Source organism: Meleagris gallopavo, chromosome 1 (genome assembly GCF_905368555.1).
Source record: "Meleagris gallopavo chromosome 1, MGAL_WU_HG_1.1, whole genome shotgun sequence".
Taxonomy (NCBI): Eukaryota; Metazoa; Chordata; class Aves; order Galliformes; family Phasianidae; genus Meleagris; species Meleagris gallopavo.
Window position 1 is genome coordinate 73,666,302 of NC_139404.1, and position 14,972 is coordinate 73,681,273.

General features: G+C 37.4%; 1 protein-coding gene across 1 annotated transcript in view; it reads right to left on the minus strand.

Moving 5' to 3' along the window:
• Nucleotides 1-14,972, minus strand: part of ANO2 (anoctamin 2) — a 183,267-nt gene that overhangs the window by 38,825 nt on the left and 129,470 nt on the right. The window contains exons 16-18 of the mRNA XM_085234124.1: nucleotides 12,741-12,852; nucleotides 11,389-11,446; nucleotides 10,460-10,560 (exon numbers count right to left, since the gene is read on the minus strand). Coding sequence (XP_085090250.1) covers nucleotides 10,460-10,560; nucleotides 11,389-11,446; nucleotides 12,741-12,852 — 271 coding nt within the window. The remainder of the gene's footprint in view (nucleotides 1-10,459; nucleotides 10,561-11,388; nucleotides 11,447-12,740; nucleotides 12,853-14,972) is intronic.

Here is a 14,972-nt window from a genome sequence, read left to right on the forward strand (position 1 = left end):
GGGCATTGGCAATGGGATTGCTCACAAAGAAACAGCAGCGGAGATCCAGAAGATCAGAGCCAGACGTCTCAAAAGCTATGGATATAATAGCAATAAATACAAAAAAGGAGGGGACGGGGATGAGACCCCAGCTGAACCAGCAACAGTAACTATCCAGCTGAAGATTGGAGCAACACCAATAAGACAAAATATTGTTTGGAATTATAGAGACTAGAGCCTTTGATAGAGTATTTTAGCTTGCTAACTGTTGTATGAAATCTTAAAAGGACAAATGGAAAACCTGGTGATGGACTCCAGAATGTGGTAGTCTTCAGAGATTGCGGGAAAGCCCCGGTTTAAAAGCAACCAACTACAATCTTGCATATGCAGGAGGACAGAAAATTGACTTTGGGAAATAAAATAACTTTGTATAGCCCACATATGTTTACTGCAGTACTGAATCAATCAAAAGGGAAATTACTGGTTATCCTGGAGCAGGATTATGAACTACCAAGTGATCCAGCAATCCTGGTGAAGCAAGAGCATATGAAAATGTCTGTGGATGGTAGCAGTTTTCTGTGAGATGGCTTAAGAAGGCTGGGTATGCTGTAACAACCAGAGATAGAACTCTGGCATTATCGCTTCAGCAGAGAAAGTAGAACTCATGCCTTGCTAAGACCACTAGACTTAGCAAAAGGGAAAAGTGTCAACATCTTGATGGACTTAAAATTTGCATTTGGGGTTGTGCATGTGCGTGGTGCTATCTAGAAAAAAAAAAAAGAGGCTATTAATCTCCCAGAGAACATTTGTGAAACATGAGAAACAATAATAGAATTGTTAGAAAAGGTTCAATTACCGGAAGTTGCTAATAATGCACTGCAAAGGCCACCAATCAAATGACAATATCAGTATGGTCAACAACTATATACAGATGGTTTGGCTGCAGATATAGCAGCCAAAATGCAGCAAAAGGAGTTTTCCTCCAATTAGTACCCTAGAGATATCAAGAATTGATTGATGAACCTGCAAAGCATCAGACAGAAGATGACAAATTGGCTTCCTTGCTAAAAGCTAAGAAAAATGAAACAGGATGGTGGGTAACTTCAAACAGTCAGGTAATAGTTCTCCAAGAAGATAATTATTGGGACATACACTGGAAATTAGATGCTATCATTGATAATCAAAAGACTCAAGTTTTAAGCATGCAGATGGGAGGAACTGTGAAAAGCATGGTAAGCAAGTGTGAAATATACCTGAAATATGCACAGAATGTAAAAAGACCACTCTATAGAGTTAAAAGGAGAGGAGACAGCCCAGGAAACAATGGGCAGGTGGACTTTTCTGAACTCCCCACTCAAGCCAGCTACAGATGCTTAGTGGTATTGGTTGATACTTACTCAGGATGGCCAGAGGCTTATCCCTGTCACACCAACAAAGCAAGGGAAATAGTAAAAATCTTGCTTAAAAGAACTCCTAGATTTGGGGTGCCAATAGGGATAACATCAGATAGAGGTTCATATTCTGTAGCTAAAATTGTTCAAAACCTAACAAATATCATTGAAATAGGATGAGAGTTACATACTCTATATTGGCCGCAGTCTAGTGGAAAGATGGAAAAAATGAATCAGACTTGGAAAAACGTTAATAAAATCTGTTACGAAACAGACTTGGAATGGCCTGAGGCCCTACCACTCACCTTACTGTATGTTATGGTAAAACTGTGCTAAATAGAAAACTGGTCCTTATGTATTTATTTAATTTATGATTATTATACAATATTATTATTTAATATAATTAGTCTGTATGTATTTGTCCATATGTATGTATTCTTATTATGTATGGAGTACCATTTTAGCTATTGGTGGGTAGTATTGATGTAAACCAATTGGACAAATTAAAACTAAGAGAATGTCATCTATTTAGTGAAAGTCTTAGCTTCTATCCAGAGATTTGTGGCTCAGGTGGCACCAACATTTCTAGAAGTCACAGTACATCCATTCTAACTCAGTGAGTGGGTGTATCTATGGACTTGGAGCTCTGAACCACTATCAGAGAAATGGAAAGGATCATATAAAATACTATTACAATGCACACCTGCTATCAAGGTGGCAGGAGTAGACTCTTACACAAGAACAAAGAAAGTGGAACAAACTGCACTGAAGAAATTGAAATTTCATGTAAATGAACACAACTTGTAAACAGGGAAATGGAAAATCATATTATGAACCTGAATGTAGTTACTGAGATATAATTACCTTTAGAGTATATAGTGATTTTTTTTTTGCCTTTTATTAATGCCTTAATTGTTTGCTTATGTTATTTATTTAAAAAAGAAACTTTTGCAGTACTTAAGGGATATATCCTGTTTGTCTAAAATGATAGTAATTTTAGCAATACTTATGCTTGTCATTTGGATGCATTGGGTCAAAACTAAGCACATGAAGTTGATGAAAAAGGTGGCTGTTGATAGCAATAATATCCTTGGAATTGCCAAAGTATGTGGTAAGTCCATACCTATTATGGGGAATACCGCTATCATAACAAAGTTGGGATACAGTATTTGTTAACAAATTCATAGACTACTTCGCAAATAAATACATAAAATCACAAACATGGATTGTAGGGACCCAGCCTATGAATGCTGTCTGACAGATGAAGGGACTAATCAAGTAGGGAATGCTTCAGAAGGAAAATAAACACATTGTAAATGGATAGTACAAATGACAGATAAGTATTTTTAAAAAACAGGCACAAATATTGGGTATCAGCTAAAGAAAAAGGATGATTATGTGGAGATTGAGTTGGAAGATATTACAAAGGTGGACCACAAGCTGTACCCTAGGAACAGTAATGCCAAAAGTGATGTGTTACAGATCAGTTAACTTCAATAATACAGGACTGAATACTCTCAAAGGTTAGGAGAAAAGTGTTCAATCCATTAGTAGAAAGGCTTAGTAGTTTTCATTCATTCACTAGGTGGTTAATTCCCTCTTTAGGAGTTGCAGAATTGGAAAAAGCTGTAGTAAATATCCCAGCAGTTATGGAACACCTCAAAAATGAAACATTAGATGCTATTATTGCCCTTAAGAAGTCCAAAGCTTAGCCAGGGTAGGACTGCAAAATAGAATGGCTTTACATATGTTGTTAGCTGCACAAAGAGGAGTTTGCACAGTAGTAAATGCTAGTTATTGTGTTTATGTAGATCAGAGTGGTAGAATAGAGACAGACATATATTAGATATGACACCAAACTGAAATATCGTGCAAAGTAAACCAGGATCATATAAGCTGAAATTTAACTGACATTTTAACTAAATTGACTTACTGGCTTCCCAAATTGGATTGGTTAAAGAAGTTATTCTTGTGGATAGTGTGTGTAATCATTATGTATCCTTGCTTGTTGCATTATTCAATGTGGGAAATGTATCTCTAAATAGGAAAGGTTGAGGATTATTAGAATATAAAAATTGTAAAAGATATCCATTTAAAAAAAAAAAAATGAGGGATTGATATAGGTTGACTTGTTTAGCTATAGGGATTAGTTTAAGAACCAATATATTAGTTTTACAAAATGAATCCATAAATTATAGTTTAAAAACTTTCCATTTCAGCTTTAGTGGGTGAATAGTCCTTTTTCCCTCAATAATTTTGCCACTGGGAACATAATAGAATACTCATATCTTTTGCCTCAAAACATGCAAAGACATTTTCCTCAGGGTCTAAAATATAATATAATAAATAATATATATATAATAAATAATATATATATATTATATATTTTATATATATTATTATATAATATATAATAAACTGTTTTTAATAAGTGGGTCATTATGGCCTAATAAGCAGTGGAAGTCTTTCAAACTAGGTAAAAGTGTATGGAAGTGGATCAAACTGTGATGATGAAAAAAGGGGAAGAAGACAGAAAATCCCCAGAATCCAGACCCCACAGATGAATGTCTGGATTCATCAGATGGTTTTTATTCTTTCTGTTAATACTTTTTCTTTTATAGAAAGCTAGTAAAATTTAAAGGGAGAAAACTGGATAGAAATTAAGAACCTGGAGCACCTTTATCTAGAGAAGAAGAAAGTTCAGTGACTCAGATTCTCCTGTTTGCTGCTTTGGGGAAGGAGCACTGAGAGTGTGATCTTTTCTTCAGTCATATTCCTGCAGTATGTTCACATAATGAAAGAACTTCTCGTATTAATGGGCAGAGTATACAAGAAGAAAGAGAGAATTGAAGTACTTAAATTTCACATCCTCATCTACAAGTTATTCTTTGCTGGTCCACCCAAACCTCCTGAATTCTATGGAAGCTTCAGCTGTATTTGTTAAGTATTGTATTTAAAAAAAAAAAAAAAAAAAAAAAAAAAACCAGCAAGTTACCCCATTAATTAAGAATAATTTTTGGTGAAATGCAACATACAACACGGCAGCTATGGTGTGGCTTTAAATTGATTTCATTATCTCTTGGTATTCTCATCCAGCACAGTTAAGAGCTTTCTGAAATAAGTGACAAAGACTAATGTTGAATAAAAGGCCAAAATTGCTGTTACATTGAAATCAATGGGAATTTTGTGATTGACTTCAATACGACCTGGATTTCACCTAGAGAGTATATCATCAAGGTCATGGACAGAGAGTAATAAAATAGATTTTTTTATTTTATGAGTTTTTTGTGTTTTGTGTGTGTGTGTTTGCTTCTTATTTTTATGTATTTTTTTCCCCAGCAAGTTGAGAAATTCAGAATAGAAGAAAAGTACTTTAGGTTAAGGCTCTCCAGACTTGCAGCCTTTTCTGGTCAATTTGCATGGAAACAGAAAAAGAATTATGGTATGTGACGAATCTGAACGAACTATTGGATAGTAATGTCCGTAGAAGTTCTGAATTCCAGCCCCAGTAATTCTAGCACTGTTACGTTAATCTAACTGTTGTGGTGTTCTTCAATGCAGAAATGGGAAAATAAATTGCAGAAAAGTTTAGAATAGCTGCAAGTCACATCTTTCATAGTTGTGCTTCAATTTCACAGAATCGCAGAGGTTGGAAGGGACCTCCAGAGATTGAGTCCAACCCCCACTGCCAAAGCAGGTTCCCTACACCAGGTCGCACAGGTAGGTGTCCAGGCAGGTCTTGAATATCTCCAGAGAAGGAGACTCCACAACCTCCCTGGGCAGCCTGTTCCAGCAGTCCGTCACCCTCACCGTGAAGAAGTTCTTGTGCACGTTTGTGCAGAACTTCCTATGCTGCAGCTTATGTCTGTTTCCCCTTGTCCTGTCTCCACACACTGCTGAAAAGAGTCTGGCTTCGCCACTCTGCCCCCCACACCTTCTATATTTATAGACCTGGATCAGGTCCCCTCTCAGTCTTCTTTTCTCAAGGCTAAACAGACCCAGTTCACTTAGCCTTTCTTCATCGGGGAGATGCTCCAGGCCCCTCACCATCTTTGTGGCCCTCCTCTGGACTCTTTCCAAGAGCTCCCTGTCTTTTTTGTACTGGGGAGCCCAGAACTGGACACACTACTCCAGGTGAGGCCTTACCAGGGCAGAGTAGAGGGGGAGGATCACCTCCCTTGACCTGCTGGCCACGGTCTTTTTAATGCACCCCAGAATGCCATTGGCCTTTTTGGCCACGAGGGCACACTGCTGGCTCATGGCCTACCTGTCGTCCACCAGGACGCCCAGGTCCCTCTCTGCAGAGCTCCTCTCCAGCAGCTCATCCCCCAGCCTGTATTGGTGCATGCAATTATTCCTCCCTAGGTGCAAGACTCTACACTTGCTTCTATTAACCCTCATCCGGTTTCTGACTGCCCAGCTCTCCAGCTTGTCCAGGTCTCAGCACAGCCTTCAGGTGTGTCTGCCAATCTTCCCAACTTTGTATCATCAGCAAACTTGCTGAGGGTGGCCACTATCCCCTCATCAAGGTCATTCATGAAGATGTTGAACAAGACCGACCCCTGAGGAACACCTAGTTGACCTAGTTACAGGTCTCCAACCGGACTCTGTACCGCCAATGATGACCCTCCGTGCTCTGCCAGTCAGCCAGTTCTCAACCCACCTCACTGTCCACTCATCTATCCCACACTTCCTCAGCTTTGTTATAAGGATGTCGTGGGAGACAGTATCAAATGCCTTGCTGAAATCAAGGTAGACTACATCCACTGCTCTCCCCCCATCCACCCAGCCAGTGACAACACTGTAGAGGGCTACCAGGTTGGTCAAGCATGACCTCCCCCTGGTGAACCCATGCTGATTACTCCTGATAACTTCCTTTTCTTCCAGTTGTCTGGAGATGGCATCCAGCACAAGCTGTTCCATCACCTTTCCAGGGACAGAGGTGAGGCTGACTGGCCTGTAATTACCTGCATCTTCCTTCTTGCCCTTTTTGAAGACTGGAGTGACATTGGATATCCTCCAGTCTTCAGGCACCTCCCCCATTCTCCAAGACCTCTCAAAAATGGAGAGCGGTTCACCTCTGCCAGCTCCCTCAGCACCCGTGGATGCATCCCATCGGGTCCCATGGATTTATGAACGTTGGTGTTGCCTGGGTGCTCTCGGACTGCCTCTTTCCTGACTAAAGAGAAGTCTTCCATTCCCCAGATCCTCTCACTAATCTCCAGGGTCTGGAATTCCTGCGGGAGAGCTTTTTCACTGAAGACAGAAGCAAAGAAGGCATTCATTATCTCCACCTTCTCAGCATCCCCCCGTTACCAGAACACTCCCCTCACTTAGTAGGGGAGCCACATTCTCCCTTGGCTTCCTTTTACTGTTAACATACTTCAAAAAGCCTTTTTATTATCCTTTATCACAGAAACGTAACAAGAAAAGGCAAGTATATGTTCCAATGACCCTGAGCAATGCAGAACTATTATGTGAAGTTTAATTCCATAGCTGCCGAGTCAGCACTGATAAGCCATAAAGAAGACCTCAAATGATGGTACCCAACTGCTTGAGCATTTGAGGTGCTATAGGCGTAACAAATGGCTGCTGCTAATAAACTCAGTCTATAGTCTGCCTAGTTGTATTTGTTTTTTTGTTTTTTTGTTTTTTTAGTGAAAGATGTAGAAAATGGGATTAAGGCTTTGTGATCTTCACCAAATCAATTAAACTGTTCTGGGTTTTATGACAAGTAAAATATGAAGATTTTCTGGAAATGACTCCAGAATCTTTTTGATCTGGGTCATTATATAATTTAGCAGAGAGATGATTCTATGTTATAGATGCCTAGAGGACAATTCCAAATTCTGAAGAATAAATCACCACTTATGATGTCCCTTCCATCCCTCCATATGTGTAAGGCTGATTGCAACACTTAACACTCTGACCTCAGTGAAAATGCAGGGAGGCAATGGAAGAATCCATCTTTAAATTTAAAGTGTCTCTCAGTCACTTCCAAACAGACACTAAGTAAGGGATAAAAATCACAGCTGCTAAAACTGGAGATAGAAAGGAGTGATCCATCTTTCTGCTACAGGACTATTTGTTGCACACTGCCTGAGTGAAAGTAATGCTGGGAAATAGAAGAAGAACCCTATTATGACATTATATCTTGGGAAGAAAACAAAAGCAGAAAACCCCTAATGGTAGATGAAGAATTGTCTAACATAGGAGATAAGGTTAGACAGGAAGCTCATGATCGAGCAGAAGGGGTAGCAGAGCAGAAAAAAAAAGAGAATATATTAGGAAAGCAGGCAAGAAAGCCAGGGGCTAGAGAGTGGTTTGTGTTTATCTACACATCTGTTACATCTGCTAACAGAAGCAGGCATAGATAGAACATGTGAGAAACAGACATGCTAGAAACCATGTTTGCACAACACATATGCATGTCTGTAGTCCCTATTGGTTTGTATTCATATGTGCCTAGCATCTTTGTGGCCAGCCCTCTGAAAATCTGTCTGATCCATACTGAAATTGTGGTGTCTCTGAGTGTGTGTGAGTGCAGGACAATGACTGAGTGCATCCTCAGCAAGTTTGCTGATGCAGCTGAGCAGTGTGGTTGATACAGCAGAAGGAAAGGATGTCATCCAGAGGGACCGTGTGAACATAATGAGGCAAAGTGCAAGGTTTTGCATCTGGGTTTAGGTAATCCCAGATACATATACAAACTGGGAGAAAAAATCCTTGACAGCAGCCCTGCTGAGAAAGACTTAGGAGTCTTGGTTGATGAAAAAGATATCATGAGCCAGCAGTGTGCACTTGCAGCCCAGAAAGCCAATGTTATCCTAGGTTCCATCAGAAGAGTAGCAGCCAGCAGGGCAAGTGAAGTGATTGTGCCCCTTTATTCAGCCCTGGTGAGGCCCCAGTTGGAGTACTGTGTCTATGTCTGGGGCCTCCAAAAAGGAAAGATGTGGGACTTTTGGAGAGGATACAAGAATGGCAGTAAAAAGGATCGAAAGAGGTGCTGGAGCACCTCTTCTACAAAGACAGGCTTAATGAACTGGTCTTGTTCAGCTGGGAAAAGAAAAGGCTGCAGGGAGAGTTCATTGCAGCCTTCCAATGTTTAAAGGGAATTTATAAACGTGAGGGAAATCAACTTTTTACACGGGAATATGGTGATAGAACAAGGGGGAATTGTTTTAAACTAAAGAAAGGGAGACATAGATTAGGTGTCAGGGGGAAGGTTTTTACTGAGAGAGTGGTAAGGTGCTGGAACAGGTTGCCCAGAGAGGTTGTGAATGTCCCATCACTGGAGGTGTTTAAGGCCAGGTTGGATGGGGCCCTGGGCAGCCCCAGTCCTGGTCTAGGACTCAATCTGGCAGTTGGTGAAGTTGGTAAGGTCCCTTCCAACCCAAGCTATTCTATGATTCTATGATTCTACGATTGTTTGACAGATGAGACAGAACAAAGTACCTTTAGGAACCTGGTCCAAACCAGTAGAGGGGTCCATGCAGAAATAAATTGTTAATTTAATGAGCTCAATTGCTCAATAAAGCACAGTGCTCCCCCTGTTGTAAATAGTTCTGGTGATAAGATATATAGATACTTTCTTGGTTTGCATGAGAATACAGAGCAGCAAAGGAAAACCATATGTGTTTATTTCATGACGCCAAGGTACTATTGTGACTGATATGAAGTATTTAGCTGGGAAGGAGAGGATGAAAGTATGACTGTTTTTTAAACTCCTACTCCGTTTTAAAAAATGAGGTCACTATATGGTGTCAGCAGAGTCAGAAAGCAGAAAACAGAAAAATTGGATGAAATTTCCACTAACAGATGTAGTCTTGGAACTGAGAAACAATTTGACAGTAGTATTCTGTTTTGACTGATCAAAGATAATAAACACAGTATTTTTAAGATCATAAAATTCTCATTAGAAAAGTCCAGTCAGTAAGTTTTTTGGGGAAAAAACATCACACCAGGTTTACACTGAGGAATTTTTAAGCCTTCAACATGTCAGATATTTTGGGAACAACTTGCCAACCTTTTCTCAAAATAAACCACGAACTCAATGAGATCTATACAGAAAACAGGCCTTCCTTGTGAACTTTGATGCAAGAATAATTAAACCATCCATAATCCATATTTGATTTGTTTGGGAAGTTTTTCTCTACATTTAAATTACTGTTAAACTATTTTGACAGGAAAGGGAGGGTAAAGGGCTCTCTTTTTAATTAGTTCATAATCTTCTAAGCATCACTCATTTTGGTGTCTCATTAGTATCATCAATGCCTTCAGTGATTCAGTAACTTTGTAAACTAGTGAAAATGTTCTAACTAACTTCACTGGGGCTGAGGCATGCACCTAAGCCAGACTCTTCACCTAATACAATTCACAGAGCACTGCCCTCAGTAGGGATGATTCACTTAACAGAAACAAAAGCTCTTAAGAGGCAGGAGCAGGACATTCTCAGTGGATTTTCCTAGCTGAAGATCCCCTTGGCACTGTAAACACACAAAGAGAGATTTCACATTGTGTTTGGAGCACAGGACACTGTGCAGGGAGCACCCTGTTTTAGTCAGCTGCTGAACAGCACAGCATTATCTCCCATATTCTCTGCCTCCTCTGTCATTCACAGGGACATAGAGGCAAATTAGAAGTGTGTGAACTTCATATGTAAACCTTTAAAACAGTTATAGATCAAGTAATATATTTTAACATCTTTTAGAAACTTGCTTTTCTCCCAGACCATTTCTCCTCTACCTTATACTAATTTGTATTCAGTACTGCTTCCCTGAAAGCTTCTCTAAAAACTTACAAGTCATCTATCATGCCTTCTCTGTTTTCCCAGGTTTCTAAAATGAATTTAGATAAATTATTTAGTATATTCAATCATTTTCTTTCAGACATTTACTGCAAATACAGCCAATCATTCAACATAAAATACAGTCATTCCATCACAACCAAAAATATGATTTAACATCACATTCTATTAGAAACCACTGAAGTCAGTGGTAAAACACCCACTCAGCTGAATAAAGATCAAGCCTGTAATTTACTGTGTCATACAAATAAAGTGTGGTAACAGATAAGGCTGGGATACGCACGGGATTCCAATTTCAAACAGATTGTTTTGAATCAATTGTTTTCCAAGCATAATGATGCTGAGCTGAATACAGAGTTCCATCAAACAGCCTCCTGGAGCACACTGTAATTAAACAAAAATGTAGAGTGTGAAGGAAATAAAACAATTAATTTAAAAGTATCCACCTAGAAGAGTACAAATGGGCCCCTCCAAACCTACACGAATTTCTGACCAAGTGCAGAACTCATTCATCAATGCAATCTATCCTTAACAAGGTATTTTAACTCTACTTATAAAACCACATTACAGAAAATATACAAAGCAGTAAAATAGTTAATTGTGCCCCTGGGCTACATATTTGCTTTTCAAATATTTACTGTATAATCAATGTAATAACCATAATGCAGTATCACCAATACTCTTCCAACCTGATGTCACCCAAGGGAAGAGAAAATCTTCAATCTTTCAAAGGTTTATGCATAAACTCTGCAATAATACCTTGGGTAAGTCTGTTGCTTTTCAAGGGGATACTCACAGCAGTTTTAAAGGAATGTTTGGGGAAAATTTTATGGATTTGCACCAAATGGCCGTTGTTTTAGGGTATTAAAATCACTAGGTTTGTAGTAATTTATAGAATAAGAACCCAGGCTAGTACTACCACAGGCTTCCAAAGGGTTTTCATCAAATCATGTAACGTTTGCATCTTAGTGGCTGTTTGTAAAACAGATAAATTGTGAAGCTTCACCTAAGAAGGACTGTCAAAACTGCAGAAAAAGAGAACATACAATTGCCAGAGAGAAAACTGGGGGTATATTCATTTATGTTAAAGTTTTAACAAATTGATAAACTAGTTCTCAGTAAGTGTTCAATTTTTCCCTCACTGTCTGGATTCCACTGAAACACTGTAAATGCACTTCAACTATTTCTTTTTTCAGTTTCTTGTGTACTTACTTCTTCCATTCGGTAACCATCAAACACATACACATAATGACCAGGACGGCCAACAAATCTGAAAGTGATGACAATACAAAATAAAGAAATAAAAAGTTAACTCCAGCAACATAATTGTTCTTTCATACTAGTTAAAACACTTCAGAACTGGATGCTTCAATTAATGAAATGTAAAAGACTGAAAACTTCAATTATTTGAATTTTTTTCAAAGTATTATGCCTATACACTTTTCCTACTACATATTGACAAAATAATTCTACTTAAATATTTTTCTGTGCTAAGAGCAAAAATCTCTCCCTTGATTAGAGATCACAGGCAAAACTGCAATATGTATTCTAAATCACATCCTCTTGGCATCTGAGTAACGCCCTGATTGGAGAACATTATTACACGCCTATGCATAATCAAGATTCTTCTGACTAAATTGGGTCAATGTTCTTTTCACTAAACTGGGAGAAACAATGAAATCGACTTTAGTATGACCATATGACACCAAAAAATGGTTAGAAAAGAGAGAAGTCAGAAATATTTTTCATTAATGTCTTATAATATTTACATCTTCTGATAAATTTTATCACTGATTCTTAAATCAGTGATGCTGCATAGGATTAGTGAACAACATAGATTAACTAACTTTACAGCCCCCGAAAGGAATGTAAATTGATTCAAAGAAGAATTCAGAAGATTCTTTTCATATTTTTGCTGAAGTTTTGGCAAACAGTTATTTGAAGTTTTCCATTCAAAAGCATGTGATAGGCTGTGGATAATTGCATCCCAAAGGAGAATGATCTTAGACTCATAAGAAGTAACACTTTATTTAGCAGAACAGCTGAATTAGTTTTTTGGCCGATCAGTTTATTTGCCAAAATATTCAACTTCCAGTTGACTGTGTTGTAATTTAACTTGGGTAAATAGTGCAAAATGTGAAGAAAGTAACAGGGAAAATCGTTCCAAAATTTTAAACCAAACTGGAACGTAGTGCTTTAAGAAAAAAACTCCAAAAGTTGAAAAGTGAACACAAGTGAGAATTCATTCACAGACCTTCATTTTTACAATGAAAGAAATTAGTTTCTAAGCTGTGGATTATTCTTAGTAAGAAAACTAAAACAACTGCATTTCAGAACAATGCTCTACTTTGAAGAGAGAAAGAACAGCAGTCAAAATAGCACTCAATGTCAGGCCCTCTCATTCAAGAGGTACCTTCACCACCACTGGTGAAGGTGGCCCAAATCAAAATTAATTAGGCTTTGTCTGTATTTTAGAACACAGATGCAAATCTGTGTTCATATCTATATGCATATCTTTCTATCCATCTATCTATATATAAATACACAAAAGACATTTATCCTACCTTCCTTTAAAAAAGGCAACATAAAAAATTGGTGCATATGAATTCACAAACTTCAGCAGGAATGCCTTCAAAATCAGTCTCTCCTCAAAAGTTTTCTCTGTTTTTGGCATCTCTGGAGAAGTTAAAAAAAAATAAAAATAAAAAAATAAAGCAAACCAGAGAAATCAATTAATCAATTCATAAATATGTAAATATCCATGATATCCCCGAATACAATACTAAACTACAAACTTCAGATTCACACTGTTTTTTCATTTCATCCTTTTAATTTCTGTTGAAGCACATTAACTCCTTCACCATCTAACTCTGGATTTCCAGAGAGCCTTTCCAATCTTCCAGATACAAATTAAAGATGCTTTGGTAGAAACTTTAATAATGACAACATAATGAACTTGATTTCAAGTTGCTTAAGTTTGTCTATGCAGTACGGTAGTATCAAAACCAATAAATCCTGACAGCCTGCCTGAATCTGACAATACCTCAGTTGTTTTCTCATCTTTTTCACTATGCTGCTGATAAATCTAGGCAGACCACATCAGCTTCAGGCCATGTCTGTGAAATCTTAGCTAAAACCTCCAAGTACTCTGACATTTATGATTAAACATATAGTAGCATTAAATATATTTTATTAATATAAGGTGTATATTGGTAAAAAATAGCAATAAAATGGAGGGAGGGAAGAGAAAATGATAAAGATGACATAAAGATGATAAAGATACAACTTATATTTACACAGTTCTACTAGCTATCTAGAGTCTAAAGAAAAAAAAAGAATTAGTTCTTGTCATTCAACTTCCTAAAGCTAAAGTGGAATATATATATATGTACATTCATATATAATGTGTATGTGTGCGCATGTGTATGTAGGTAACTTCAAAAGTAATACCTCCTATTTATTTCAATAGAAACTACAACAGATGCAAAAAAACACAATAACACTGTTTTGTAGAGTAGATTCTCAGCTACAAAACTCTATTTTTCAATATAGTAACAATTAGCTATGTATTTTCGGCTGTCATAAAAATTTGCACTTGAGGAGACGACCCACTGTTTCACAGATGTTATGATGGCATAGTTCCATATATCAATGTCATGCCCTAAAAATTGTGCCATTTCTTACTGAGGCAGGTGCAGTTGACAAAATTGCTCAGGTCATGCACAGTTTGTAACTTTTCAGTTATATGAAAGCTGAAAATCTGGATATAGTTTTGGCCTGAATGATAGGAAGCATGAGCTTCATTAAACTAGCACAGAGTTAATTTATGTAAATCTGCTAGATTCTGCCCAAAGTCTGATGCAAAATAGAAATAATCAAACAATTTAACCCCGTACAGTGGCTTTTTTTTTTTTTTTTCCTTTGAGAATGCTTTGCTTATTCTTGTGTTCTTTCAAATACTTTTGGAATCTAATATAAACGGTGAGGCTGTCCTTATTGGTACTATATTTCAAAAATTCAGGACTCAACCTATATGATAACTACAGAACTTTAAAAAAAAAAAAACAAAACAGGACTTAAATAGATGGTTTCACTTTAGACTTTTCTTGAGAAACTGAGAATAAGAGGCATAAGTTATGAGTTCCTAAGGTTTTAGATCCAAACACCTTTAGATCCCTGCAATTTCACATGGGAGGCAATATAAGATTTTGAATGAAGTTCCAATTGTCAAAAAGTTTCTCATTTGGCTGCCTAAATTTAGATACCCAAAAATTAACAGAGCACTTATTATAATTATAGGCATCTGTAGTCACTGATTGTCTTTTAGTCCCGAGAATAACTGACTTCACTTTCCTAGTGTTTGTAGCATCTAGAATTATAGGTGATATAAAAATATGCAAATCAATATTTAATGATAGCTGTAAGAATCACATTGTTAGAATCCTATCAGTAGACAGCTTTGACCTAATCTATATGACAAAATAAAATGCCAGCCTAATCTTCTATAGTTGTCAAAGAACCTTTAAATGATTCTAGTATATCACCAGGCTTATTGCAATACATCATCAAAAAAAAAAAAAAAATCAAACCCTTAATTAAAACAGGTATTATCATTAAAAAAGCCCGGTCTGGACAAATCCCTGTAACAACAGAAAAATTCTTTGACCTGATAAAAATTACATTAGATAAATAACATGGGAAGAATTTGCTTTTTAATAGTCAGCAATGTCTTTATAACAACCCACCCATTTTCAGCTCCTGGAGGTAAAATTATATTTCAAAATACATGCCAGGTC